A 26,991-nucleotide genomic window follows, 5' to 3' on the forward strand; every position below is an offset into this window, starting at 1 on the left:
GGAGGAGATAGGCACTATGGGCTCTTACCCTTGTCGTACAGGCTTTGGCGGTTCCATGTTTTAGAAATACTTGGGTGATTGATTGACCTCTGGCGCCAGCTGGGCCCGGGCTGCAGCAGTGAAAAGGGGGGCCCCCCCCGCCGCTGCCCCGGAGGGAGGGAGGTAAAGCCCGCGGGCGGCCCGGGCCGCGGAGCCGTGCCCGCGCCTCGCCTCCCTCTGAGGGGCAGCGGCAGCTTCCCGCCCTGCGCGGGGCGGGAGGGGCGGTGGGGGGAGCGTGAGGCGGCGGCCGCCCCACCCCGCCCGTCAGCGCCGGCCGCGCCATGTGCCGCGCTGCCCGCCGCCTGCTCGTCGCCTGCTCGTCGCCGGCCCCGCACGGTGAGGGCGCCGGGCAACACCCCGCCGCCGCGCCGGAGGGGTGAGAGAAGGTACCGGGTGGGGCGAGGGGGGACTGAGCCGGCGGGCTGCGGCGGGAGCGGGGCTGGGAGCGGGGGTTTCTCCCTCGCTGCGACGGCTCTGGTGACCGGGGCAACCCGCCGCCGGTAAACAACGGTGCTGGCAGCCCGGCGGGCGCGGGGAACACCCCGTTATCCGCAAAGGTCAGCTCCGGCCTTTGGGTTTGGTTGGGGCTGGCTTCGGAGGGGTGTTGTCCGTCTCCGGGAAGGCTGCCGTGAGCCCGGTTGCCCCTGGGGCGGGCGCTGCCGGGCGCGCGGGCGCCTGGTCCCTCGGCGGGCTGAGGGGACGCGCGGGACGGCGGCAGCTTCGCCGCGGGCTGGCGCGCCCCGATGGCGGGGTCGGTGTGACTGCTGGGGGGGTCAGTCGGTCTGACTGCTGGCGGGAGCGGGGAACGTGCGGCGCTGGGAGCTGCTGCACGGCAGAACGAGTAAGGGAGCGCAGTCAGACAGAAAACTCGCAGTAACAACTTGAAACGCATGTCTGCCCTGCAGGTGATAAAACCAAGCTCCTTGGTGGCGTGTTCTCTACACGTAACAATTTGGTTCGAGTACGTTTTAAACAAGATTTAAGTGGAATAATTCAAACTTCCACGTATATTTCTTTAAAAGCTCACAACTATCTTTTGAAGTTAGCTGAAGAGGTAAAAAAGTAGGTAGGAATCGACTTTCTGTTTCAGGCTTTCTGATGGCTTGCTGGCCTGTACGTGCATATAACCTGTATGCTAGTGGTAAATATATTGCACGAAAAGATTGTCTTTGTCAAATGTCACATCGGTCCAGCCATTGTTTCCTTAGGCTTTTAAATGTTGAGAAGCAAGGTGATTTTTTTTTTTTTTTATAAAAGATGTGGGCATGGTGGCAGGAATTTTTGGAACTCGACAGTTGGACTGGGTATAGTACCTATGATAAAAACTGAGTTGGTGAAGTTTGACTGCTTTGCTGTTACATGATCAGCAGTAGTCGCCATATATATGGAATGAAAATTGTATTCTGTCCTTATCATAAACAACAGTCTTGGCTTCAATAGTTTCTGCTTATGCTCCTAAGCTTTTTCATAGTGGACAGAATATAAAATTGTAGTAATTTTCTATTATTTCTTTGTGCAGCCATGGGATAGAGAAAACAAAATGATTCCTTTGCCTCCCTCTCTGTTTACAGAGCTGTATCAGGTGTGGTAAATCTTGGAGTAAAAACTGAGATAGCAGGTGCCGGTGTTCCTGTCCCCTTTGGCTCTTTGTGCCCTGCAGATGAAGGGGAAATTGCATATGTCATGTGGATGGTGATGCTAGCACAGATAGCTTATGCTTTTAGTGCAGGGGTATTTCTGAAGTTTCTTTTACCTAAAGAGCAACTGTAGAACTTACCTTCTTCCCCCTCACGCTTTTCTTCTCTTTTGGTGGTTTTTTTCCTTCGCCTAAAATTCCTTGGATATGCTACTTCTGCATCAAATAGCTGTGAGGCTGTTAATTTTGCTGTTTATATTTCTGGTGCATTTGCAAGTGGGTAACGAAATGTGGCGGTCCTTCTGCAATTTAGAATGTGATTCAAGGATGATTCCTGCTACTGTCACTGGGACTTAGTTGCATGATTGGGTTGACTTTTGTGTTGTGTTGCATGGTCCAAGAAGTACAGAGCTTGTGCAGAAGGTGTTTTTCAGAGTCATGAACTCCAAGGTTCTCTGGTCTAGTAATTTCAGATCCATTGCTTTAGATTGCTGAAAGAAAGTAATAGGCAACAACTGGGTTTAGGGCTTTTTAGATTGAATTCTGCTGGGCAGTTTTTTGCTATGGTGTGTTAAAGTTATACTTGGAAGTGTTGGGGGGGGGAGAAATTGCAGTGCAGCTTTTCATCCCTGTTGCTTGTAGAAATCTGTACTGAAGAGCTTGAGAATTATATTTTGTTTCTATGTTTATCAAGTTTTCAGGCTTTTTCTGCATTTTACTAACAAGTGTTTCTAGAGTTCAGTAAATGTAGGTTGTACTCCTTACCCCTATGCAAGGTTAAGCTGTATGTGCAAATATTTATGCAATTTCCTGGGTTATCATAAGATAAGTTGGCGTTTGAAGTGCTGTTGGGTACAGTCTAGTCTATCCTAAAAACAAATAAGGAAAAGTTGTTCTTTGTGAGCATTTTCATGAACCTTAGAGATTAAGATCTTTGGTACAAATGAGTTGACTGCACCCAGAAAAAGATCAAGTTTGTGTGAGGTTAAAAAAAAACCAAAACCCCAGAAAATCCAGCTGGCTCGGAGGTTGTTGCTACCCAGCTTTCAGGAGCAATGCTTTAGGAAGCGGCTGGCTAGCACGGTGTGCCAGTCAGCAGAAACTACTTGGCTGAAAAAGGCCGCGTAGCTGCTGTCACTATTCTTTGTTAAAGCAATCAGCATTTCGCGTAAAGAAAGGAGTCACAGAGACTAGATTAATGAGCTCAGTGCACTGCATAAAAATACACTGGATAAATGAGCTGCTATATAATCTAGGTCCGCTGGCATGCATCAGTAACATGCAGACTGCACGTAGTCTGATCACTAACATAGTTACTGTAACTACGGTGATTATCAGGACTTGTATCAATCAAACTTAATAGGGGGCTGCTGGAAAAACAATAGGAATGGACATCAGCAAACCCAGCTGAGTAATTTCTGGTTCAAGGCTTTTTAGGTATTCTAAAAGATGGGGAGAAGTGAATTCCTTTTGAGCATCAAAAGGAGCGTGGCCAGCAGGTCGAGGTGGGTGATTCTGTTCCGCTGCTCCATGCCGGTGAGACCCCACCTGGAGCGCTGTGTCCAGCTGTGGGGACCCCAGCACAGGAAAGGCATGGAGCTGTGGGAGCAGGTCCAGAGAAGGGCCACAACAGTGATCAGAGGGCTGGAACACCTCTCCTGTGGGGAAAGGGTGAGAGAGCTGGGCCTGTTCATGTTGGAGAAGAGAAGGCCCTGGGGAGACCTTACTGTGGCCCTTCAATACTTAAAGGGGGCCTATAAGAAAGGTGGAGACAGAGTTTTTTGTAGGGGCTGTGGCAGTAGGCCGAAGGGAAGAAAATTTTTTTTAATGAGGGTGATGAAAGATTGGACCAGGTTGCCCAGAGAGGTGATAGATGCCCCATCCCTGGAAACATTCAAGGTCAGGCTGGATGGGGCTCTAAGAAACCGAGGTATTGAAGATGTTCCTGCTCATTGCAGGAGGTTGGACTAGATGAGCCCTTTAAAGATTCTTTCCAACCCAAACTGTTTTATGATTCTGTAGGCAGCCCCACAGATACAATACAAAGCTAATTGTGCCCTCCTGGGGATCTAAAGGCCTCTGGAATACCTGACTGGTTAAAAGAAGCTTACTTAGGAGAAAGGGTCGGAGCCATTTGTCAGGTTGCAGCCTTAAACACAGAGAGAGATCCCACAAGAGGGTTTTTGAAGGAGGTGACTTCCAAACATTCCACGGGATGGTTGTTCAGGGAGAGGGTGTGTAATAGACTCTTCTGTAATTATTTTTTTTTTCCTCTCCAGAGCTTTTTTTCTAAGTAACAATAATATTTCATGAAAGAATATTGAGGTTATTAAAGAATATCAGAGGTCCTAAGGAGAGCAGAACCAGATCTCAGCCAAAGCTTTGTCTGCAAAGAGGACCAGTTCATCGCAGACTGGTTTTAAAGTGAGTACAATTCTCATTGTCAACATCACTTCGTATGTAACTTAACTGATGCACAAATATGTACTGTATTTGCAGAGAGTGAGAGAAGGCAGAGATATATGTAGCTTGGTAAGTGAAATGTGAAACAGGAGAAATCTATCTTGCAAAGTTCTGGAACCAGAACTGTGTGTGTGAAGAAAAGAGATTAGATATTTGAATGAATGCTAAGCACTTCCAGAAATATGGTAGTTAAATATTTAAGTGCATGTAAAGGCCAGAGTAGGAGCAGGATTTGGAACAACAAATGTTTATGCTTCAGAGTATAAACAAACCTCTTACTTGGGATAAGTGGAAATTTTCTCCAGTGGCTGAAACTCTCAGTGCCAGACATTGTTCTTGTTAAAAGTTCTTTGTATGAAGCCTCTTATTCTGATTGTTTTCTGATATTGTGAAATAGTTTACCAGAGAAGGTACACATTTTCTTTTTTAAATTTTCCCCCGTTTGCTGTTTCAGAATATAGGTAAGGACATACGTTTGTGGCATTGTTTTGGGAACATGGTTTGGATTTTTTGAAGTGTTTTTGTGCCTAATAGCCTTTTCAAAATTCCGTGATGCTCTTAACTCAATTTCTTACTCAGTAGATACTTAAAAACTAGCTGGAGGTACTAGAAACAGTGTTCTCGCCAACTTTGATGCAGCCAGTGACAGTTCAAATTGTCTAGCTCTAATGTTTTTTACGGGTTGAGTGAATGAATTGCCAGAAAAGCTTGGGAGATCTGGAATTCTCTGGACTGTTCATGGGGTTTCAGCTGCTTAATTCAGTTTAATTTAAATGTATTATTCAAAATTAAATTTGCCTCTAGGCTTGGACTGTGGCAAATGTACAGATGGCTCTGTGACTTCATTTAGCTTTGCCTTTTTTGGCTCAGTGGTCATTAGTAGTCTAGCTGTGGAGATGATAAGAAAATTCAAATGATTCATACTTGTGAGGGTATCATTTTGTAAACAAAGATAAATGTGTTTATTCTTATCTTTATGGATAGGTCACGACTTAAAAGCTAGGGGGTTGAGTTGAACAAAACGTCCAGAGATGAGCTGTAATTCAGAACCTCCTGCTTTTGTGAATGTCTCATTTCCTTTCTGCTTGTCCACTACAAGTCACAACAAATGTGAAAATTGTTTGGAGACAGTTGGCTGTGGGTTTTTGTACCATACATGGCATTTTATGAAAAGCCAGTTCCTCCACATGTATTTAATCCTGTGCCTTGTGAGGAATATGAGTTAAAAGACTGTAAACAAAGACCAAGACAGAAAAAAAAAAAAAAAAGAAGCTACTGTGTTCTGACATGATTTTAGATTGTCAGTGTGCTTTCAAGGGGGAAGCGTGCATTCTATTCAAGTGACATGTGTAGAGAAAACCTGTTCTTTGTCTTGGCATGTATTAAAGCTCTATTTTTATTTGGCACAATTAATGTATTTTAAGGTAGCATTTCCCCCGCTGAGACTTACACAAGTGCTGAAAAAATTGTTTTGCCTCTGCAGGTTAGTGTTGAGTGTGGTTCCTCTATTCCACCATCCCATTTTACAGCACAGGTTACCAGTTTTAGAAAGAAGAAACATCTGTCTTTGCCTTATCTTTGAACATCTGTGTTTTGTGGAGTCAAAGCAGTTTGAAAGTTATTCCTCCATTCTTTTTGTACTCTGGATTGTGTACTTTTATTAACTTTAAAATGCTTAAGACATTGTATATACTTTTTTTTTTTCTTACAAGAGCATTTTCTGTGTCCTACTTAATTTCCTGTTTTTATCTTATACCCCAGTGATTGGGTCAGGTAAGCTGTTGTGTAGTTCTAGGTGTGTTCACGTTTTGTCCAGAAATAAGTTGGAAGTACTCATTTTGAAAGACCTGAGCCTAAAACTCTTTTGGCAGCAATACAAAACGCCTCCTTTTTTGCGTTTTCTCCTGCATCCCATCTGCTTCTTACACCCTGTGTCCTTTGCATCACCTAACTTTGTATTGGCTTCTAACACTAGGTGTTAGACTAATCTTGCTTCAAGTGCCACTTGTGGCATACCATATATACAGGATCATAGGCGAATGTTTTGGCTGATTGAAACCTCAGCACCTAAGTCTTATTAGGTAGTATAACTAGTCCAGGACTAGTCTAGGACCAGACTTGTCTAGGTCATCTGTATCCTGTCTTACCTTTCTTTCCATGTGGGCTTAGCCCAACTTCTTATGACTGAAAAATAGTAACTGTTACTTGTGCTGGACCAGCGCTGCATAATGGTGTCAACCCGAGGTCTCCTGTAGACCACCTAGGGCATGTGTGTTGTAAGTTTATTTGAGGTTCAAATGTAATCATCTTAAATAATTTGGTAACAGTGCTGAGGACCCCATGATAGCAAGTTGACTTCAAGCCCTCAGGGAGTAGCAATGCAAGAAAACCAGACGCTGACGTACCTTAAATAGATGTCCCTTCCCAAGAGCTGCAGATCTCTTAAAGTAATGCATTCCTGTATTGTATAGTATAGTGTACTGGTTATTAGTCGTCTTTCGTCTTCACCGGGGATGAGTAAGCAAAAAGTTGGAAGCAACTACGTTATTTCTTCTTAATCTGTTACTTCATCTCTGAACTCTTTAAATCTATAGTCAGAATTTTGACTTGTTCTCTATCTTAAAATTTTTCTCCTGATGCTTGGTGAGAGCAGTGTGGCATTCGTTTCCATTGCACACATTTCTGAACTTGTTTTCATGTTACTAGGTGTAACTGGAGCAAACCTGCGTAATGGCTGCAAGGACTGTTTGTGAACAGCTGTTCTGCGTTGGCAGTCTGAACCAGGGCAACCATTTCTACACTGAAATAATGGCCATGTGCTCTGCATTTGTATGTTATTTGCAGAATTCAGATTGAATACTGGCAGTTGAGAACACAAATATGTAATGGAATAAGGTGCTATTGAACAAGATAACAGAAATAAATGGTGTCTGGTTTGTATTTGTGACCTACAGCCTGGCAATATCAATGTGGTGGGTGAGGGGTGGCTAGATTTCAGATAACTGTCCTCTCACTGATTGCTGTATTTGCTACCTGCGCTTCTAAATTGTCTCAACTTTGTCTCTTCTAGGAAAAACAAAATGAAGGAACTAGTGGCAAACAGTACAACCAATATATCTCAAGCCAGGAAAGCTGTGGAGCAATTAAAAATGGAAGCATACATGGATAGGATGAAGGTAAACTAACTTAGACATACTGTTGATATTTTGAATTCACTCACTAGTTTGTGGTACAGCCTTCCTTTAATATTGCAGGAAGACTCAGTCAGCTGAAATAAAAAATAATATTTGTGTTGAGCTATGAAACAATATTCAGTACTGTGAATTAGTTATGTACTAACTGCTTGGTTTGATTGAAGTGATTTCTGAAGACTGGCTTCTGGTCTTCTTCTGTATTGAGTGCTTTTTACGTCTGTCAAAAGCGATATTTTGTGAAATATTTAAAATCAGCTGGCAGATGCACAGGTGCTCTTCTTTGTCACCTGTAGCTTGAATATAAGCGTAGCTCAGGTTTCTCAGTTCTCCTCCTTTGAGAACTGGAATAAGTCTTTAAGTATTGCAGTGCTTTTGAGTAACGATAAGCTGAGCTCAATTGCTTTGCTTTGTTTTGTTTTAGCACAGATGTCATTGCACAGAAGACATGTATAGTTGCGATGTTCAGTTATGATTCTTCACACTTGGTAGCCTGTCGTATGTGGAGATTTAGTTTTATCATGCCTTTAATGTATGTAGATTATGTAGATTAAATGTTTTAACTAAAGACACTATTAAACATAGGTTCTCAACATTTTTAACCAGAAAAGCCTGTGGATTATTCTTGCCCATCATTCTGCATTCCACTAGGCTAAAATTTTGTGAATAAATCAAGCACTAAAAACTAGTAGTGCCATAGAAAGTTTTAAGAAAGCAATGCTCATCTCTTTTGTGCGTGCTCTCTCTCTATACCTCTGAAAATAAGGAATAATTATTTGGATGAAAAACCCAGCCTCTGCAAGTAAGAAGAGTTCAGAGATGGAAAGATTAGAATAAAAGGAATGGATTTAAATATCAGGTTTTCTGCAAACAACTGTAACTGAGTTGTTACAAACTATAACTGAGGTTACAAACTCACTAACACAATTTAGAAATGTTGTACATTAAATTCTTCATGTGATCTTAATCAAGTCTGTTTGTCCATCCATCCAGCGTGCTGAAACTCTGTATGTAGTCAGCATGGAGACAATAGTATATAATTACAATTTTAAAATGGTATCAGATCATAAACTCACTAATTAGAAAGGTAGTATTTTATAATTCAGAAATGTTAGTGCAATTCACATGAGCATTGCTTATATGAAAGCAGACATTTCAGTTGCTCCATTTTGTCGCAGTTTTTAGCAAGGTCTTGTAAGACCATTGAATTTGCAAAACTATAGTTTCTGTCTTGTGTAGTATCTTGACAAATTAATCGCATAATAGATGCCTGTTCACAGGAACAGGTATTTATATTTCTTTCAGTAAGGGAAGGTCGGCCTCTTCAGTGTTCAGTGGGGTTAGTCCCCTGATTCAGGTCACATTGCAGCTGCACAAACAGCAGAACTGGCAAGAAGGAACGGGTGCGCGTGAGTGGCAGAGGGAAGGGTTGGGAAAACATGGCCCAATTTATTAGAAGTTGAAATTGCTGATACTTAGTAGATTGTCTTAAACTTGCTTTTATATAATCAGTGGTAACATTCACATACCACATCATTAGCTCATTTATGCAGATAGCTTCATTAGTTAGATGTATAACATTCTTAATTACATATGTAAGAGAGACATAGGTTCTTTTTATAGTTAGTTTAATTAAAAAGAACGCAGTTATTAGCAAGCGTGGCAGGCCTAAAAAACAAGATAGCTTGGAAGTGCAATTATTTCACCTCTCAGAACAGCTTGGGACCAAAAAGGCACGAAAGAAAATCTGATGTGTTTCAGTAGTCTGAGGGTTCCTGTGCTAACATAAACCAAAGACAATTTGCAAAATGTTTATGTCTTGATTTCTAGAATTTCTTTGAACAAGTATATGAGGGATTGTGAGAAGAGGTCGGTTGGCTTTTTATTCCCTCAAGATCTGCTTTGCTTTTTGATCTTGAAACAGTTAAGTGTGTGTTTCCATATAGCCAAATTTTACCAAGAGACTTCCCAGTGGTTTCAACAGGAGACTTTGAGTTCTCAGATCATAACTGTAAAGGAAGAGAGATGAACTTACTTCCTTTTTTTGTGGTGTTTTGCATCCACTTAAACTAGTTAGACATTTAACAAAAGATCAGGGCTTTCCAAATAATTTAATTAAACACTGTTTTGCAAGTAGCTATAGCCAAGTGGTTATTCCCATAGTAGACAAGACCACATTGTAAACATTAAAAAGGTGCCTGTGTTATTGACTAGGGAAATCAGAATTTCGAGCTCATTTTTCTACTACAGAAGCACTTTGTTTTCCATGCACAGGAGCTGCTGTAACCAGCAAGACTTGGGTCTGCTCAATTAAAATCTTTTAGTTACAAGTATGTTGATAGTTGCCCATTCCCCACTGTGTTCTGAATTTTTCAACTGATGTAAAATTGAAAATAGAGTCCTATAACCAGTCAGAGCAGCAAGCAGCACAGTGTTTTGAGGTTCCACAAAGGTAATTCACTGTTGAGATGTGAAAGAAACAGAACAACTTAGAAGGGGAGGATGACGTTATTGGTGTATTGATCAGTGCTTGGAAAGGAGTATTACTGTAGTAGGTTTTTGTGAACTGTAAGAATCCCAGAAGGATTGTAAATTGAACCTGCCTACTTCCCTGCAGAAGGAACGGTTAGAATTAAAATGGAGGAGTAGGAAGGAGGAGGTGCAGGTTCCAAGCTAGAAAATATTAAATGAAATCAGATGAACAGTGGCCTCATGACTAGTAGAATAATGCATCTTCTGAAGACGCTAGGAGTAAAGTTGAGAAAGCAAAGATAATATTGTTGCTTTACTAGAGTTGTCCCCAGAATAAAGCACTATTTAATCTTCTCTTTGCAAGCAGAAAAGGAGTGCTCTGACATTTAAGAATTTTGGTGTATCAGTTATTATTCCATTTTCTTTTTTCTTAAGGAGGTGGAAAATATTCCTAACTGGTTCTGAATAGTGTTGGGAGATAAGTGGTGGGATTGCCAATAAATGTGCGTGAATCTCTTTGTTTTAGATGTAAAGGATAAGCAGAGTGGGTGTCATGGCAAGGATGGTAATTAGTCACAATCCGTGACAAGACAGATGACATAGTAATTGCAGCATTTTGCCCCGTCATTGAAGCTTGTAATTATTAGTGCAGCTAACAGGATTATATTCTAACTTTGGCTGTTTTTATCACCTCTGTTATTCTGAAATACAATGGTAAAATTCCACAGTCCTCCTGAGAATTCTTGAAAGCATCAGGGTGGAGTGTTTTGTTGTGGTTTTTTGTCTTCTGGTAATTTGACAAACCAGGTTTATTTTTCATTGTACAGAATCATAAGAGTTGTATAAAATGTGAGGTCAGCGTGATACATACTCCATCCCCTCTGTCTATGTACTTTAGAAGATTAAAAAAAATGAAATGTTAACTTTCTACTAGAATTAATCAATCAAACTGGAGTCTGATTTTTTTCTTTAGCCACTTCTGCAATATGTGTAAGTTACTTTGAATCTGCAGACCAAGCTGTATCGCGTAGGAGAGCTGAAATTGTCAATGTGTTAGCTTCATTTGAATATTCAAATTACATGTGTTTATTTTAATTCTTAGTAAGAGTTATTCTGAAACTGTCCAGCAGCATTCAGCTATAAATAACCCTAAGGGTGAGTAAAAGCTACGATAGAGTGGCCTTCATTTAACATCCTCCATGTCACAAACAGGATGATCAGCACATTATTTTGCATAGTAACAAACCACAGTATTGGCCATTAGGCAATCTCTACGTGCTGACATATGCTAAAGCAGCTGTCTCTGCTGTAGCCTTAATGCAATGCTCAATGCAGAGGTCTTCCCCCACTGTTGTTCTGAATAATGACACTGAGCAGGAAACTTGCTGGAGGCAACATCATATTTTGCTCTTTTTTTGGCTACAGTTCTGACTTTGCCAACACTGCTCACAGCCACAGGAACCAATGTTTTCATCGCTCCTGGAATGTGGTCTCCTCTTAGTGAGTGGTCATTACTGCACCGTGCAAGCCTAAGGTAGTCCACTTTTAGTGAAGAAATGGCCATAATTCACTTTTATAACTAATGTAATCCTAGTAGGAGGATTTCTCCTCCCCAAAGCTTTTATTTTTTTAAAGGATGAAAATACACGGCCTAGTACAGGTTTAGTTTGTGACAGCGTGCTGAAATGTGGTCGTGTTCCTCAGTTCCTTGTTGCAGGTTTGTTTTCTACTAAATTGTACTATGGCTTGTCTAAGAGCAAACTAATTTGTGATTTAAGCACTGTGATGTTGAAGAAAGTGCTGGCTGTGCTTCATGGCATTCCTGCCAGCATTAGAGGACAAGTTAGGTGTAAAAATGTATGTTGTGCTTTTGCTAGTGAAAATCCTTTTTATTGTTATGTGATGGCAAAGCACAGTAATATGTAGAGAAACCTATAGGAAAATTTTACTCAATGGGTTTATCCCTTCTGAGAATGATGATTCAAGTTGTACTTCTCTTCCATCAGATGAAGAGCAGTATACTCGGGCTGATGTTGCTTAGCCATATGTAGAGCAAAGAAGACAGTTATGGGAAGGTCGGTCTGTTGAAGTCCAGTGTTGGTTTTCTGCTCTTGTAGGGTCAGTCTACTCAAAAAATTTGGTGGTTTCATGAATAAAATAACTTATTCATTGGGTTGATAATTGGAAGATGAAATGTGCTGGGCGTCATTAATAAACCCTGTCTCGGTGCCCCAGAGAATCAGACTAGCTCTCCATTCGGCTTTATGGCAGTAACGTTTATGATGACACAGCACTGAAAATGTCATTGAGCTATTTGTGGGCACCTGTGGCTCTGAGTTTAGCTTGCTCTGTTTGAATGCAGGAGTTCAGGACCAGCTGTTAAATTAATTGGAGCATAGAACTGCCTGAATTTGACAAGCAGCTGAGCTTGAAGGATGATAGAAAAGTGAAAACATGTATGTTAAACAAATTTTGAGTGTACTAGTGATTGTCATTACTTGAAAGTACTTCTCCAAAATGCTGTGGTGGTTCATTCCTCCTAACATTACTGGAAACATGCTAACCTCCTCTTCAGTGGGTGCATTCTATACTAGGTCATACTTTGCTGAGGTACAAACATAGGTCATTAGCAAAGAAAAGTATGCTTTCTGTCTTTTGATCTCTTTTGGGCTTGATAGGAATTTCATAGTCCATCTACATTGTGTCTTTCTTTGGAGAATCTGCTTTTTAAAAATTCACAAGTAAATTTAAATGAAAATTGGGAATATGATAGGATTCCTAAGTTTTCCGTTCATTACAGTTCTTCCTCTATTCTAGACATGCCTTCACACCCTAAGCCTCATTATTCTGTCATTGCTTAGCAAGTAGCTAACTGACATATTTCCGAAAAGAATTACAATCCTTTCTTTGTACTTTGAAGTCATTTTCCAACATTTTTGTTTGACCTGCTTCTCTTCTGAGAAGCACTGGTCCTTCTGAATATCAGTGCTCGTTCGCTCAGTTTAGCGCTTGGTCTCCTGCTTTGCGCTGGTCCAGCAATCTATTGTTCACCATAGTGCCTGCCCACCCTTTTGTCTTACAGGCCAGTTCAATGGCAGACTAATTTTAAGTGAACTAAACATCTTTGCTTCCTCTAGGTACTTTATGGGTTTGAGCATTCTACAAAGGCATATTTTTAGAAATAAAGTCAGTTATTTTCTTCCAGAAGTTAATTTAAATTTCATAATTTGAAGCCTACTACAGGCTGTACTCATGCCAAAGCAAGCAGGCTGTGGGGAAGGTAAAGGTAACAGTGATGACGCACCTGCTAGAAAAATAGCAGAAATCTGATTTGTTTTTCCTCTTCACTATAGTTGTGCAAACATGCCAATTTCAGTGTTTGACTTGGGAGAAGGTGTCATGCTGGTCAGAGAAAAGGCCTTTTTTGTAAAGACTTCCTGTCTAATTTTCTCAGCTATCATAATATTGGAAACACAATAACTAAACAAAGCAAAGAGATACAGATAGTGGTAAATACCTTGCTAACTGAGCAGAAAAAAACTATTTCATATATACATTCTAAATTCTTGGGGAAAAAAAAAAGTCACAGTGGCCTAATGTTACCAATATTCTTATGGCACAAAGCTGCAAAGATTACAAGGCTTCAGCTACAACTGAAATGTTTTAATATTCCGGTTTTTATTTCGTGCAAAATACGTTGTATGCCAATGCACTGTTATATTCTGTAGGACTTTCCAGTAAGTGTAAACCAACATTCTGGATTTAAAGACTTTAGAACTGTTCATTTTAGAAGTATAAAAATAGTAAGACAAAAAATACTGAAGTAATGCTTAAGTTTAATGCTGTGAATAAGGTGCTACTTAGACTAGTACCTTCCGCTTAGTAAGTTATTCTGACTTGATTGAAAAGAGCAATATTTAGCTTAAATGAGAGCTATGACACATGATGATGAAGCGTTTCTCCCAATTTGTCATTTCTTTTAATCCCATGGTCATGTGCCTAAAGAACATTTTTTGTTTGTTTTGCATCCAGAGCAGCAAAGGGTAGAGAGGCAGCCTGTGGAAAACCTTACAATCATGGGAAGAAAGACTGGGAATAGGAGTTGAAGCAGGTGGCCTCTACAGAAACACACGCTTCAAGGAGAATCCCTATTGCTTATGGGCCATCAGCATATACATGTTTTAATGAGTACATGCTCCTGACCTTCCTTCCGATGGAGAGCAACAACTGAACACAAATCATATAAATTGATACCATCTCATGTCACTATGTTAGATAAAATGTATTTAAGGATTACTAGGCCTAGTAAGAGCAAATTCAGAGTTGTGGTCCCTAGTAATTTAAAGGACAAACCAATCGACTCCTAAATTATGATAGCCTCCGTTATCATATGATATATGAAGAATATTTCTGCAACGCGGATTGGTTCAGAATTAAGTGTTACAGTAGTTCTCTCTTTTCTTCTATTAGGTATCCAAGGCTGCAGCAGATTTATTGGCATATTGCGATGCTCATATTGGAGAAGATCCCCTTATTATTCCAGTGCCTGCATCTGAAAATCCCTTTAGGGAGAAGAAACTCTTTTGTACTATCCTTTGAGTCAGTTTTCAATTAAAAATGCCTTCTACTGATATTTGGTATCAGTATTGCATGCTTCTAGTTTTAGCTTTTTTTTTTTCCTTCAGATATCAATATTTAGCTTATAATTACAATATTTTTAGGAGGTAGTACATTTTCTGGTAAAAATTTTTTCAAAAAATTCAAGGTAATCCTTATCTTTTGGACCAATGTACAACCTTAATTTCAGTTCTTCATAAAGACTCTTTTGGGTTTTAATGGAGGCATTGAGTACGGTATCAAGTGGTAGATGTCTTTGCCAGTCATAGATTTTTCTGAGACCTAAATGAGTCATACCATTTATTGAAGCTATTTTTAACATTCTTATTTTTCTTCGGTAGGTGAATTTAATTCATTTGCCTTTACAAATCTATATCTAAAAAGAGTAGTGTGACCTTTCGTGAAGTAGCACTATTTAGGAAAAAATCCCAGTGATTTATGATGTTTGGAATGATTAGTCTTACAAAGTAAGTGGTGTTTATAAATATGTTTTCTGAAGACTGTAATAAACGACTACAAAAACAACCTTAGTAAAGCAACATTGTAACTACAGGAAAAATGAAGATGTATAGTTGCACACCGGGATTGCATCAATAAAACCGTAGAAAAACATGGCTGCTTGCATCTTCTTTTGGATGATAATGATTTAAATTAGTTTAGAAAGGAAACTGAACTGTAATATATCCGCTGTTCCTGAGGGTCTTAGTGGAGGGTGTAAATCTGCCCTGATCGCTACAGGGAGGGGGGATAGCATTTTCTAAGCAGCGTTTGGTGCTTTTGTCAATGAGAGCAAGACTTTACAGGGAGGGAGAATAAAGGTAAATGAACGTTTTTCTAGAGTACGCAGCGAGACCACTGTGCTATTAAGTTTGTAGATTTTGCAGCCACAGCTTAATCATGAGATAAGTTATCAGCAAGTAATTTCTGGAGGTTCTGGGAGGTTTTTTGGTTTGACTGTTTAAAATGCAGTGAGAGGAGAAGAGTGAGGTATGGAATATGTCTGATCTGTTGTCTTCAATAAGTAAAATTAAGCTCAATCAAGGCATCTGGTGGAAACAACTGTTACATGATAGGCTTTTTCCTTTTTTTTTTTTTAATTCTCCTCCTTAAAAAAAAAAAAAGTGAAAGCTCCTCTCTGGTCTGGTACATTAGGAGAGTTCTGTCGCTGCAGTAGTTTGTATGTACAGTGGGTCAGTGTACTGGAAGCATCGCTCCTTGGAAAAAATGCCTGTGAAGTCGGCCCCGTGCGTAAGGCGGGAGATGGTTTCGGTGGAAAACTGCACTAGTCTGGGTGAACGGAGGCTCTGAACAGCCACCCGTAATGCAGCATGTGTCCTCTGTGCAAACTCCTGTTTCATTAGCATCTTAAATACCTGCAAGGCAAAGACTAGCTGAGCAACTGATGGCCCTAGGATATACTAAAATGCTGAATTTAGATGCTAAAAAGGGGCATTTTTAAATAATAATAAATAAGAAACTGCATTTAGCCTGATGTGCACATACCTGCTCCAGCTTATTTCTAGCAGTTTCTGTTAATGTTTGTTGTACTGTTCTGTGCAGTGGCAATACAAGATGTCTGCATTCAACAGCTTTTGTTTTCTTTGCCAATCGACTTGGATAATGTGCTGCACCCAACTGCTTTCAGCTACCAGTCGAGTCACATGGTGGCTTTGGGCTGTGGATCTGCTGCTGGCCAGATCATTCAACACATGTGTCTAACGGAGAACTTCGATGTTAATTTAGTTCTTGTGATGTTATTCTGAAAAAAAATGACATTCCTTCTAACCAACAGGCTTTTGGGACATCTTTCATTTAAAGGTTTCGGTTTTAACTTGGCATATGAAGACACCAGTAGTCTAGTAGGCGCAGAGCTGCTTCACAGTACCGATTCTGAAAAACATTCAGATGTCTTGAACAGCTCTTGTCTGGGCTAGGTTCGTCCTTGGTTCCTATTTCAAAGTTTTCAGGTTAAGATTCCCATTCCTAACTTTCAACAAGAATATTTCTTAATGCATGATGTGTTCAGATTTATTTTGAGGGTAGAGAAATAGGCTTTAGCTAACAGAGTAGCTATTTTATTGACAGTGAAATAAAAATGGCCTTCTGAAAATATTTGTTAAAAAGGAGCAACAAAATGCTTAATAAGGATCTTTAGGGAATCCTTCCTACACTGTACATGATTTGGTAACTGCTCCGATCACCATGGCAACATTTTCATTTGTCCTTCCGCATGTATGGCTTTAACTGGAACAGCATGAGAGGGGAATATAGGGCATACGGCTTTATTCTCAAAGGCTTTGTAACAACTTGCGTTTGTGGCTCATCATTAACGTTCCAGTCTAAAATAACAAAATTGCCACAGCTTATTACAGTATTGCAAACAGCTTGCTTTCTGTTTCCAATTAGCTTTAGCATCTGAGGTCTTGAGATTGAAACATTTCACAGTAGTTTTGAGCATGGCTAGTGACAAGAGCTGCCTTTACAAAAATCCGGTAGTATTATTCAGGAGAGGGGAATGTAATTGTTTCAAACGTAAGTTTTTTCTCCAAAATTTTTCTTCAAGTAGTTGTGAACATGTTGGACTTTTAGGGTTTTCATAGCTGGTTTCCATGTTTGTGGTTTCTTTCATCAGGTAAAAAATTTTGTATCTGTGGTTTCATGCGTCTAATTTTAAAAAAGGAAACACATGGACTGCCATAAATTGTGTATTTATTTTAGCAGATGTCTGTAATGGAACTGAAGAGGTTAAACCATGGAAACTTAACTCCTTAGTGGAAAACAGGACAGCTTTCTCTGGTATCATTGGGCCTCATTTACCAGTTCCTTGAATGAATATATACTACTGGTAAATTACTAATTTGAAGGGGCAGGGGCACACACACCTGGAATATCAGCGGTTCAAAATAATTGTAACAGCTTTGGATCACATAAGAATATATGACTTAATAATTGAGAACACCATCAAAATACTGACTCTCTGAAGAGAATGGCATCATCTGTCTTTTTTGATGCCAGCTTGATCCACAAATCAACATTTAAAAGAATGCCTTTTCCTCCAATCCCTCCAAACCATGAAATGACTTTGTCACTATTATATTTTTTGCTGCTTTGACCTTTGAGGTGGTTAAGTTAATGTGCTATTTATAGTTAAATTTCATGCTCAAACTCTACACAAAAATACCTGGAAGTTCTTGGATATTTTTCTAAAAATAAAAACATTCTGTCATGAAGTTTAGCATGATTTTTAAAAAAAGATGCCTTCCAAAATGTGGCTTTGTTTAAAAGTAAGGTTTCCTGTAGGCTGAAGCAACGAGTTGTTATTTTCCTCAAACAGTCTGATGTGATTCCCACTCCAATGAGAACAAGACCAGGCCTGTTACCACCCTAGTGTTGTTCTCTCTCTCTGTTTTATTTCATATGCCATTAGGCTTGTCGCTTTGTGTTTCAGGCCCTAAAAATAATGCAGGCTCCCTGTTAACAGTGTGAGTTGGGGCTGTCACCTGACGGAATGAGAACTTTGGAACAGAAGCTGGATTCAAGGAGTTTTTGACATGTTATTGGCGATCCTTTCTTCATACCCTAGTGCTTGCTGCTGTGATGAAATGAGACTTCCCAAGGGTAGATTAATGGTAAATTATAACATGTCAGTAGCACTTGTGGAGCTGGCTGTTTTGCATTCCTCAGATTAATCTCCTTGGTTTACCTTGAATTTAAAATGTTGTCATTTCAATGCTAAAAACTGTTTCCCTCTATTACATACCCAATTCCCCTTTTTTGCTTCCTACACCATGCATTAGATTAGTAGCAGGGTGCTTGGCTGGTGCTGATTGGCAAGATTTTTAGTCTAGCCTCTACAAAATCATGGTTGAAGGAAGGGAGAAAAATGGAAGTTGAAATTAAGCTATTCTAGGTCACACCATAGATTAAAATAAACACAAGCTTTGCTGTCGGTGATACAAGGGTAAACACAGGAGGTGTTGCCAACTGATTCGGAAGGATATCATTAACAAAGCATTTTTGCAGTGACTTGCATTAGGATCAGCTCCAGCGGAAGGAAAGAGCAGTTTAATAACAACGTTCTGTACAGGTGCATATGAAAACCTGGAACTTTAATATAGCAGTCATTCATCCAGTTGAATTTCTGATTTCAAAAGAGTAACAAAAGATGTACTTTGGGAGGACCCAATTATATAGTTTTTCCTATTTCTTAATTGCATAGGAGTAAAAATCTGTATACATAATTCTCCTAGAAAATGCTGTAGTTACGGATTTCCTTTGGGTCTGCATCAGAATCTGGATTTGTTTCTTCAAGGAGAGGAAAGAAAACTTGGGGGAGAAGTTGTTCCTAAGAAATAGAGGTTTCTTGTACTGAAAACTTAGACTACTTAGTCATTAGCCGACTAAAATAGTACTGCAATGAATGAAAAATAGTGGGCACAATTACCAGAATACGCGCTATATAAAATGTTACAGGCATCTGCATATTTAATCTTTAGGAAGAATGATATTTGGAATAAACATTGTACATTAGCATCTAGTTGAATTCAGCTTTATGGCACTATTAAATTAAGTACAGCCATAAATACTAGAACTCGTGTGGGATCAACTTTTCTGTCTGTTAGAGGAAGATGTACATCTGAGTTTGTCAAGTACATTTACACCACTCACACTTTGTGAACAAAACAAAACCCTAAAATAGGGTCTTTTCTTTCCCAAATTCCAAGTGGAAATTGCACAGGATCGTCTGTTACTGCCACCTACTGATAAAGTGATAAACAGCCGACTGAAACAGAAAAAACCGCCAGCGTCAACTAGAAATGACCTCAAAGGAGGACTTTAAATTAATGCACACGCTCTCAGAAAGAGAGAGCCAGCGCTTCTGTTTTGGTGGTCTGTACAGTGTAAGGCATCGCCTGTCGCTGTGGTGCTGCCGGGGCATGGTTCAACCTCACGCTTCAGTTCCAGGCTGCTCAGTTTAGGAAAAGACAAAAGTCAAATACGTGATTTGGTTAAATAGGTCAGGTGTCCAGCTAAAAAGCACTTGAAAAGTTGTGGAAATCTTTGAGTGCATCCATTGGAGTTGCTTTGTACTTCTTTCTTGAATTTTGTTTTCCAGTTTCACGTGTAACTCTGCTGCCTGCTCCTCATCGCCGCTGTGCCACCACTTAGGCTTTTGCCTTTCGCTCCCCTGAGCAGGTGATCGGACTGCAGGCAGCTGGCAGGCCTGGCTCTAGGCCAGGCGGGTCCCCAGCGCAGTGAGCACTAACCATCTCTCCTTTTTGCCTTCCTCTTCGCAGAGCCGTGCAACAGATTTCGCGTGACTGACTGCTGCACTATTCCTTCGCATTCAAACTTTGCTCCTGGCTGCTGGGGTTTTTTTCCAGTTACTGGAGGATAGTCCAAATACTTCCTCACATCCCATGGGATAAGTAAGCAGCCAGAACAGAGCTTACACTTAGAATAGCATTTTATGGAAAATGCACTAGGCATGGCATAAGAATGTGTTCCGAAAGACCACCCGTTCCACAAAATCTATTTGTTGTGTAGCATCTCACGTTGTGCCTTTGAACTTCAGGCTGCATACCTGAGCCTTTCATTCTTTCTATAGCGTGCTCTAAAGAGATGCACAATTTTTTTCAGTGAAAGGAAGGAATGAGCCAAACTTTGTAGAAAAGAACCACTGTGACTTTTTAAAAACCTTTCAAGTAGCAGTGACTTTAAAGATCTTTACAGTGTAGCAGCCTTTCTCTGGCAAGTGTGGCTCACCTGACTTTCGACTGTAAATTATCCTTAACTTTCTTGTTGCAAAGACTGTTCACTTCCATGGTTCTTGTACCGATTCTTGTCTGACAGGTTTCCCCCAGAGAGCACACCAGCTTTTATCCTACTCACCTGAACACAACACACGGATTTCCAATATATGTATGTCTGCAGTGCTGATATGAATGTGTTAGTCATATCCTTAAAAGATCAAATGAAAAAACTTCAGATGCTAAGATTCTCATGAAAAAATACCTCGACAGAAGCACTGAGAACATAAAGAATGTTAAATAGCCTTTCTGAGGTCTGGCCTTCTTTCTCAGACAGCACTTGCATGTTTTGTTCTGGGAATTTGTCTCAGACTCTGGAAAATAACTATGGAGAGCAGGTCTGAGATATCTATTTGTGAGAAATTACAAGGCAGTAAAAGTGATTATATTTCTTTACAGTTCTGCCCATACCAGCTAAACAAATAGGTGCAGCAAGGATGCGAGCACATCTGAGGATATTTAAACAGAATCTGAATAAATGCAAAAAATACATTAAAAGAGCGTTGAAGAAGCTAAGTTAAGCGCTCATTTAAGAAATGTCAGAGTTAAATTTGCTTATGCATCTTCCATTTGCCTTTCTCATTTTTATGCAGCACTGTTCCAGATTGCCATTGCAGGAATTCCCACAAGGCACAGTATACGCAACGCTCAGTTAATGAGCAGTTACTCAATACTATTTTGGTGCCTTTATTGATTGTGTAGCCCCAGGCCTGATTTACTCACAAATTCTACTTTCAGTGTAGAACTATTCCCTGAAGAGCTTCTCTGTGGTGCTCATCACAGATTGCTTCACAAAGTAGCTCCGCAGTATCCTGGAGGAATGTGAGGGTGGAACTATTCCCATCTTAACAGCGAAAAGCTGAGGCACAGCCTGCACACAAAGGGTGAGATTGTCAGTACCTGCCTCTTCAGAGTAGTTAGCTCTTTCAACGTGTCAAGCAGTGTTCCCATTTGCTCAAGCTTCAGCTATGAATCTTCAGCTCTACAAACTGGAGGGACTTTTGCAAGTCAAACACCCAGAAACTAAGCAGAAAAAAAGCGATGTGTAATGTTTAGTTTCGTCATTTCCCTGGTATCACACGGAGGCAATGCCAGGACCCAGCTCCCCTAAGCAGCAATGACCCATAGCCTTGTCACACTATCTCATGGCCTCACCTCATCCACTGCACATCTTCTGCAACAAATGAAGCAGCCAACTGGTGCGTTCTCCAGCAGAACACGTCCATCCTAAAGCAGGGTAAGCACCGTGAGGAGAAAATAGCACCGAGTCATGTAAAATTTTTTAAAATTAAATACTATCTACCCAGTGATAGATAATAATGAGATGATAAATAATGTGCAGCCGATCTGCTTTGTAATCCCCTCAACTGCTTAACTCTTTACCCACGCATGTGATTAAAAAGCATTTTTGCTGTTGTAGGTCTCAGCAGGACTTCTATAAACCTTACTCTTTTCTGTACCCACACCCTGAAGTCTTTGTGCCGCTTGTTATAAATAGCAGCATACTGGCTGCACGTGAATGAGCTCACCGCACCAGGCTCTTGCCACATTGTTGGGATTATGGTGTTCCACATCTCTGCAAGACATTCCTCTGTTTGCTCTCCAAAACATGCCTGTCGAGATGTAGCTGCTACCATACAGGTGGTTTTAAGTCCACTTCTGGTTATGATTGTCATGAACATGTGAAGGAGTCAACTACAGCTGTGAAATTTATTATTGCTGTATTGGTATGTCTGGATAACTGTGATGTCCTGCAAGCCTATTTTGTATGGCAGTTTTCAGCTCTTGTGCAGGTTAGGCTGGGTCTGATTAAAAAATAAAAACAAAACAATCTGGCTGAACATCACCTTCTTTCCGGAAGATGACAAGGATATTCTAATTTAGCCCTCTCTAGAATAAGGGGTGGTGACTTGGTCATCCACCAGGATGTGCAAGTGACCACTTTGTGAGCAGACATGAAACTTGAAGCTCCACCTTTGTGCAAAGGAAAGTGAGCTGAGGAAAGCTGGGCTATCTTTGTCTGCTAAACAGTCTCAGAGCTGTTCTGGTTGCTAGGTTCTTGTAATGCCAGTGAAAGGAAGACCCTACAGAATATTCTTGGACCTTTGAGAAGTCAGTCTAAACTGTGGCTTCTGCCAAAAATCAGAGCCATGTGCCAAAACTATTAAGACTTCTGGACAGAAAACATGAAGGAAGAAGAGCAAGTTACAAAACCATTTTGCAAAGCCTGTGCTCCGAAGAGTCATAAGGATGCAAAAACTTCATTTTTTTTAAAAAAAAAAGGTCAGCAAAATAATAGGAAAATAATTTTAAACAAAACGAGCATTTTTTTTCTTAATGTTCTTAGTTAACTTCTTTAACTGGAAGTTAATTTGGAAAAATTAACAAGAAAAATTATGGAGAAGATTATACTGGCTACTGTTGAAAGGCATTTAAAAAGTAATGCAATCATCAGAACAGTCGACGTGGGTTCACAAAAGGAAAGTCGTGTTTAACTAATCTGATATCCTGTGATAGGGCCACCCACCTAATGGGTGAAGGGAAGGCGGTGGATGTAGTTTTTCTGGATTTTAATAAGGCTTTTGATACTGTCCCCTATAGGATCCTTCCAGACAAGTTGTCCCGCTGCAGGATGAGGTGGTTCACGGTGCGCTGGGTGAAGAACTGGCTGAAGAGCAGAGCTCAAAGGGTTGTAGTGAATGGGGCTACCTCTGGCTGGTGACCGGCCACCGGTGGTGTTCCTCAGGGCTCAGTCCTGGGGCCAGCCCTGCTCAGTGTATTTATCAGCGACCTGGATGCGGGAGCTGAACGCACCGTTAGCCAGTTTGCTGGTGATACTAAACTGGGAGGTGCTGCTGACTCTCTTGAGGGACAGGAGGCCTTGCAGAAGGGTCCGGACAGACTGGAGCACTGGGCTGTGACTAACGGGATGAAAGGTAACCAGTCGTGGTGCCGGATTCTGCCCCTCCGACGGCGTAACGCCGGGCACAGGTATGAACTGGGCGAGGAGCAGCTGGGAGCAGCCCAGCAGAAGGGCCCTGGGGTGCTGGGCGGCAGCGGGCTCAGTGCGAGCCAGTGCCAGGAGGGCAGCCTGTGCCCCGGGGGGCACAGCACGGCTGGGGGCAGGGGGCATTGCCCCACCGCCTCCCGCCCCGCTGAAGCCTCGCCTGGGGCGCTGCGAGCGGTTCTGGGCCGCGCAACTGAAGAAGGATGTGAAAGTCCTTGAGCGTGCCCAGGGGAGGAGAGCAAAGCCGGCGCAGGGGCTGGAAGGCACGTCCTGTGGGGAGCGGCCGGGCACTTGGGGCTTGTCTGGCTGGGGGCGAAGGAGGCTGAGGGGCGACCTCACTGCTCCCACGGCTCCCCGAGGGGGGGCTGGAGAGGGGGGTGCGGAGCTCTCCTCCCTGGTACCCAGCGACAGGACGCGTGGGAACAGTTCAAAGCTGCACCAGGGGAGGCTCGGAGTGGACATCAGGATGTTTGTGTGCCGCGAGGGTGGTCAAACACTGGAACGGGCTTCCTAGCGAGGAGGTCGATGCCCCAAGCCTGTCAGCGTTTAAGAGGCATTTGCACGATGCCCTTAACAACCTGCTGTAACTTGGTCAGCTCTGAATGGGTCAGGCACTTGGACCAGGTGATTGTTGTAGGTCCCTTCCAACTGAAATAGTCTATGCTATTCTACTCTATTTTATCCTAACTTTTCAGAAATTATTATTTTAGCCAGAATTTACCAAACATTGCGATGTGAAGCAGGTTGTTGTCGCTGCAACCCTCAGCCCAAAGAACTGAAGTGTGGAATAGCTTCAAGAGAGTACATTCTTCAACTGGAAAGCACTGGGCAGCCTTACAAAAAAAAAAAAAAAAAAAAAAATTACAGTGCAACTTATGACACCCCATAATTCTCCAGGCTCAGAGCTTCTTACAGATCCCAGCTACAGGCTAGTTTATGATCAACTGGTGTGACGGGGTTGCAAGATTAAGTTCCATTGCAACCATGCCCTGAAGTGTTTAACCCATGATGGCCAGAGCCAAACCAGTGCGGTTTCTGTGAGGGAAATGCTGCCGCCCTGACCTTTTTAGTTCCTTGAATCTCTTAATAAAGGAGAACGTAAAGTAGGATCGGTAGTCATACCGTATCTGGATTTTTTTCCAAGTGACTAGTAAGTCTCCCTTAAGAGACCATTAAGGAAGACAGCCATGGGCAAAATCTTGTTAGATTCTTGCCTCCGTCCAGTGTACAAACGCGCAGAGGCCTCGTGCCACGCTGGCTGCATGGCATGCCACATGCTGCCCAAAGCTTTCTAACAGCATCTCTCTTCATGCCTGTCCATCATGGTCCTTAGAGCTGGCTGGTCACGTACCGTTGACTTTTCTTTGCTGCTGCTAATGATAGGAGCTGGCAGGCCCGTCAGCAAGACAGCCTGTTTTCCAGAGATCAGCTTTTGCAGGATCCCTTTGTCTATCCTCAGGAGATCCCAGCGACATTGACAGCATTAATAGCCCAAGATGTGGAGTCTGAGAACTCCTCTGCGTCTGCACTTCATCAGATCAGAAAACCCAAAGAGGAGGCAGGGAGACATCTCTTCTGTTTGGGAAAATAAGCAAAATATATTTATTCTAAAGATCCTAAGGAAGGTAAGGAAAGATTGATAATTCCTCAGTACAGATAGTGAATCTGTTTAGGTTATGAACACTGAGGGGGAAAAAAAAAAAAGACATACTCTTGGGATCAAATTTACAAGCTTTCAAACTCTAATCCTTCATACCCTGGTCTGTAATCACTTTTCATATGTTTCCTTTAGATAACTGAAGGCACAATGATTATGTGAAATGTAATAGATCAGTATTACTGCAAAGTGTAGAGGAAGTTAAGCCCCAAGCCCCTAAAATGGAACCTCTCACCAGTCCTTCCTCTGCTTCAGACGGAGCACAGAGAGATCAATAAAACACACAACTCCCTGGGGATGAACTCTGCTAAAACACATGGCGCTCTGCCCTGCTTCTTGCTCTTCTCAGCTGCTGCTGCTAGCGTCCTAAAAAAATCCCAGTCACTCACTTGGGGCAACAATTAGGCAAACAAACATGAAAAAACAATGTTATGGGCTGGCTGGCTGTGGTACATAACTACAGCTCTGGTATCCATCATGTCTTCTGTGTCAGACAGGAGATGCTTATCCAGAGACGTTACGCAAATTTAACAGAAGCATCTTAAGTTTGCAAGCAGCCTGGGGGCTAAAACTTCTGTCTCTTCTGTCTCCAGCTCTTGTGCCCAACACAGAATCAGAGAGTCAAGTAGGTTGGAAAAGACTTAAGATCGTCGAGTCCAACTGTAAGCCCAACGCTGCCAAGTCCACCCCTAAACCGTGTGCCCAGGCGCCACGTCTGTGTTGTGCCAGTACTATACTTCATGTGTCAGAGGTACCACCCGAGTCTGTAATGTCAGAAGAGTAAATATGCTCAGAAAGCACAGAATGAAAATGGTGTATTTTTGAATAAATGATACCTAGAATGAGCATAACTCAAATCAAAATGTTCTGTCTTGCAGGAAAACGATTTAACATCATCTAGAAGTTATATTCCAATTCCATTTTCTTTTTATAATATATACATTCACTATTCTTAGGTTTCTGGAAAAATCTCATTTTTATACGGGCCAAGACTTTTTAAAAAGCATGTGTAAAACATGGTGCCTTGAATCCATGTTTAGACATTGATATCAGCTTGCTTCTCCCATATACCAGTCCTCATAAAAGCCCTCAAGAATGCAAACTGAAACTACTTTGCTAATGGAAACTCTGAAAATTGGGTTAGTGGTTGTGTCTGGTCATCTCATGATTTATACACAGGTGCATGCTTCCAGTGTCATACACAACATGAGAAGCAGCGCTGCTTGCACCTTCTAGAGGTGCTTTAAAAATCTTGCAGATAATGCGATAGAAAATGGAGCAGGAAAGGCCAGTCCTCTACAACTAAACTGTATTTTTAACCATTTCCTACATAAATAACAAAAATGCATATATATATATGTATATAAATGTAAATATATAATCCTTTTGACCAGGCTACCGTTTCTGTAATGTGGAGAAAGAGATTTCTCCTGTTTTGTACATTATATAGTCCTTTATCCTTGAGCATGGTAGGTAATATACCATATATACATATATATATATATATATAGGTAATATGCCATATAGAAAGCAAGATATTAAGGAATTGGTCCTCTGTTTTTGTCTACAAGGAAGTAATTGCTCACAGACATATTTATAAGATCGATCCCCATCAATTCACCTGGCCTGGGGTAAGGGCTGGGTAGAGAACCTAACACCTTGACTACAAGGAATATAGGCAAATATAGAGTAATATTAGCAGTTGTACCAGTTTTTATTTCTGCAGCTGAACCTGCTGAAAGGCAAGTCAAATGTCAATAGTGATTTTAATAATAAATAACATTTTTTGTGTAAATGTTTCCCCTAGTACTATTATTTGCTGACAAGTACACACTCTGTTGCATATTAAATATGCCTAGGTATGCAAACAAACTGAACTGATGTATTTCCAACATATTTTCCTATTGCTGTTCAATATATAAAGGTTAAAGTCATGAGTTTGATTTCTAATATCCCACTCCAGTTGATGAAAGATGAATCTTAATGAAGCTGTTTGAAAGGACTTTTAAGCATTTTCCAAACCCTTTTCATGGCTTGGGGATTTCAAAAAAGAACAGATTTTAGTCTTGTTTTTGCACAAACTCAATTCCTTCTTTCAA

General features: G+C 41.2%; 1 protein-coding gene across 3 annotated transcripts; it reads left to right on the forward strand.

Annotated features, from left to right (window-relative positions):
- The first annotated feature begins 287 nt into the window (after positions 1–287).
- Positions 288–15,030, forward strand: GNG4 (G protein subunit gamma 4). 3 transcript variants are annotated; one of them, XM_040598434.1, is made up of 4 exons: positions 300–425; positions 3,955–4,099; positions 7,209–7,314; positions 14,272–15,030. In XM_040598434.1, exons 3-4 carry the CDS (start codon positions 7,219–7,221, stop codon positions 14,398–14,400), a joined length of 225 nt encoding a protein of 74 aa, XP_040454368.1. In that variant the 5' UTR covers positions 300–425; positions 3,955–4,099; positions 7,209–7,218; the 3' UTR covers positions 14,401–15,030. The 3 variants fall into 3 exon arrangements, with proteins under 3 accessions (XP_040454370.1, XP_040454368.1, XP_040454369.1); XM_040598436.1 differs by lacking the exon at positions 3,955–4,099 and having other exon boundaries at positions 288–425; XM_040598435.1 differs by lacking the exons at positions 300–425; positions 3,955–4,099 and adding an exon at positions 6,868–6,967.
- The last annotated feature ends 11,961 nt before the right edge of the window (positions 15,031–26,991 follow it).

The sequence above is a fragment of the Falco naumanni genome, chromosome 6 (genome assembly GCF_017639655.2).
Source record: "Falco naumanni isolate bFalNau1 chromosome 6, bFalNau1.pat, whole genome shotgun sequence".
Taxonomy (NCBI): domain Eukaryota; kingdom Metazoa; phylum Chordata; class Aves; order Falconiformes; family Falconidae; genus Falco; species Falco naumanni.

Excerpts from the sequence above, each read along its gene's own strand:
- GNG4 (XM_040598436.1), top strand. The coding sequence starts at position 7,219 with ATGAAGGAACTAGTGGCAAACAGTACAACCAATATATCTCAAGCCAGG. Across the intron at positions 7,315-14,271 it reads CATACATGGATAGGATGAAG|GTATCCAAGGCTGCAGCAGA; the intron begins GTAAACTAACTT and ends TTCTTCTATTAG.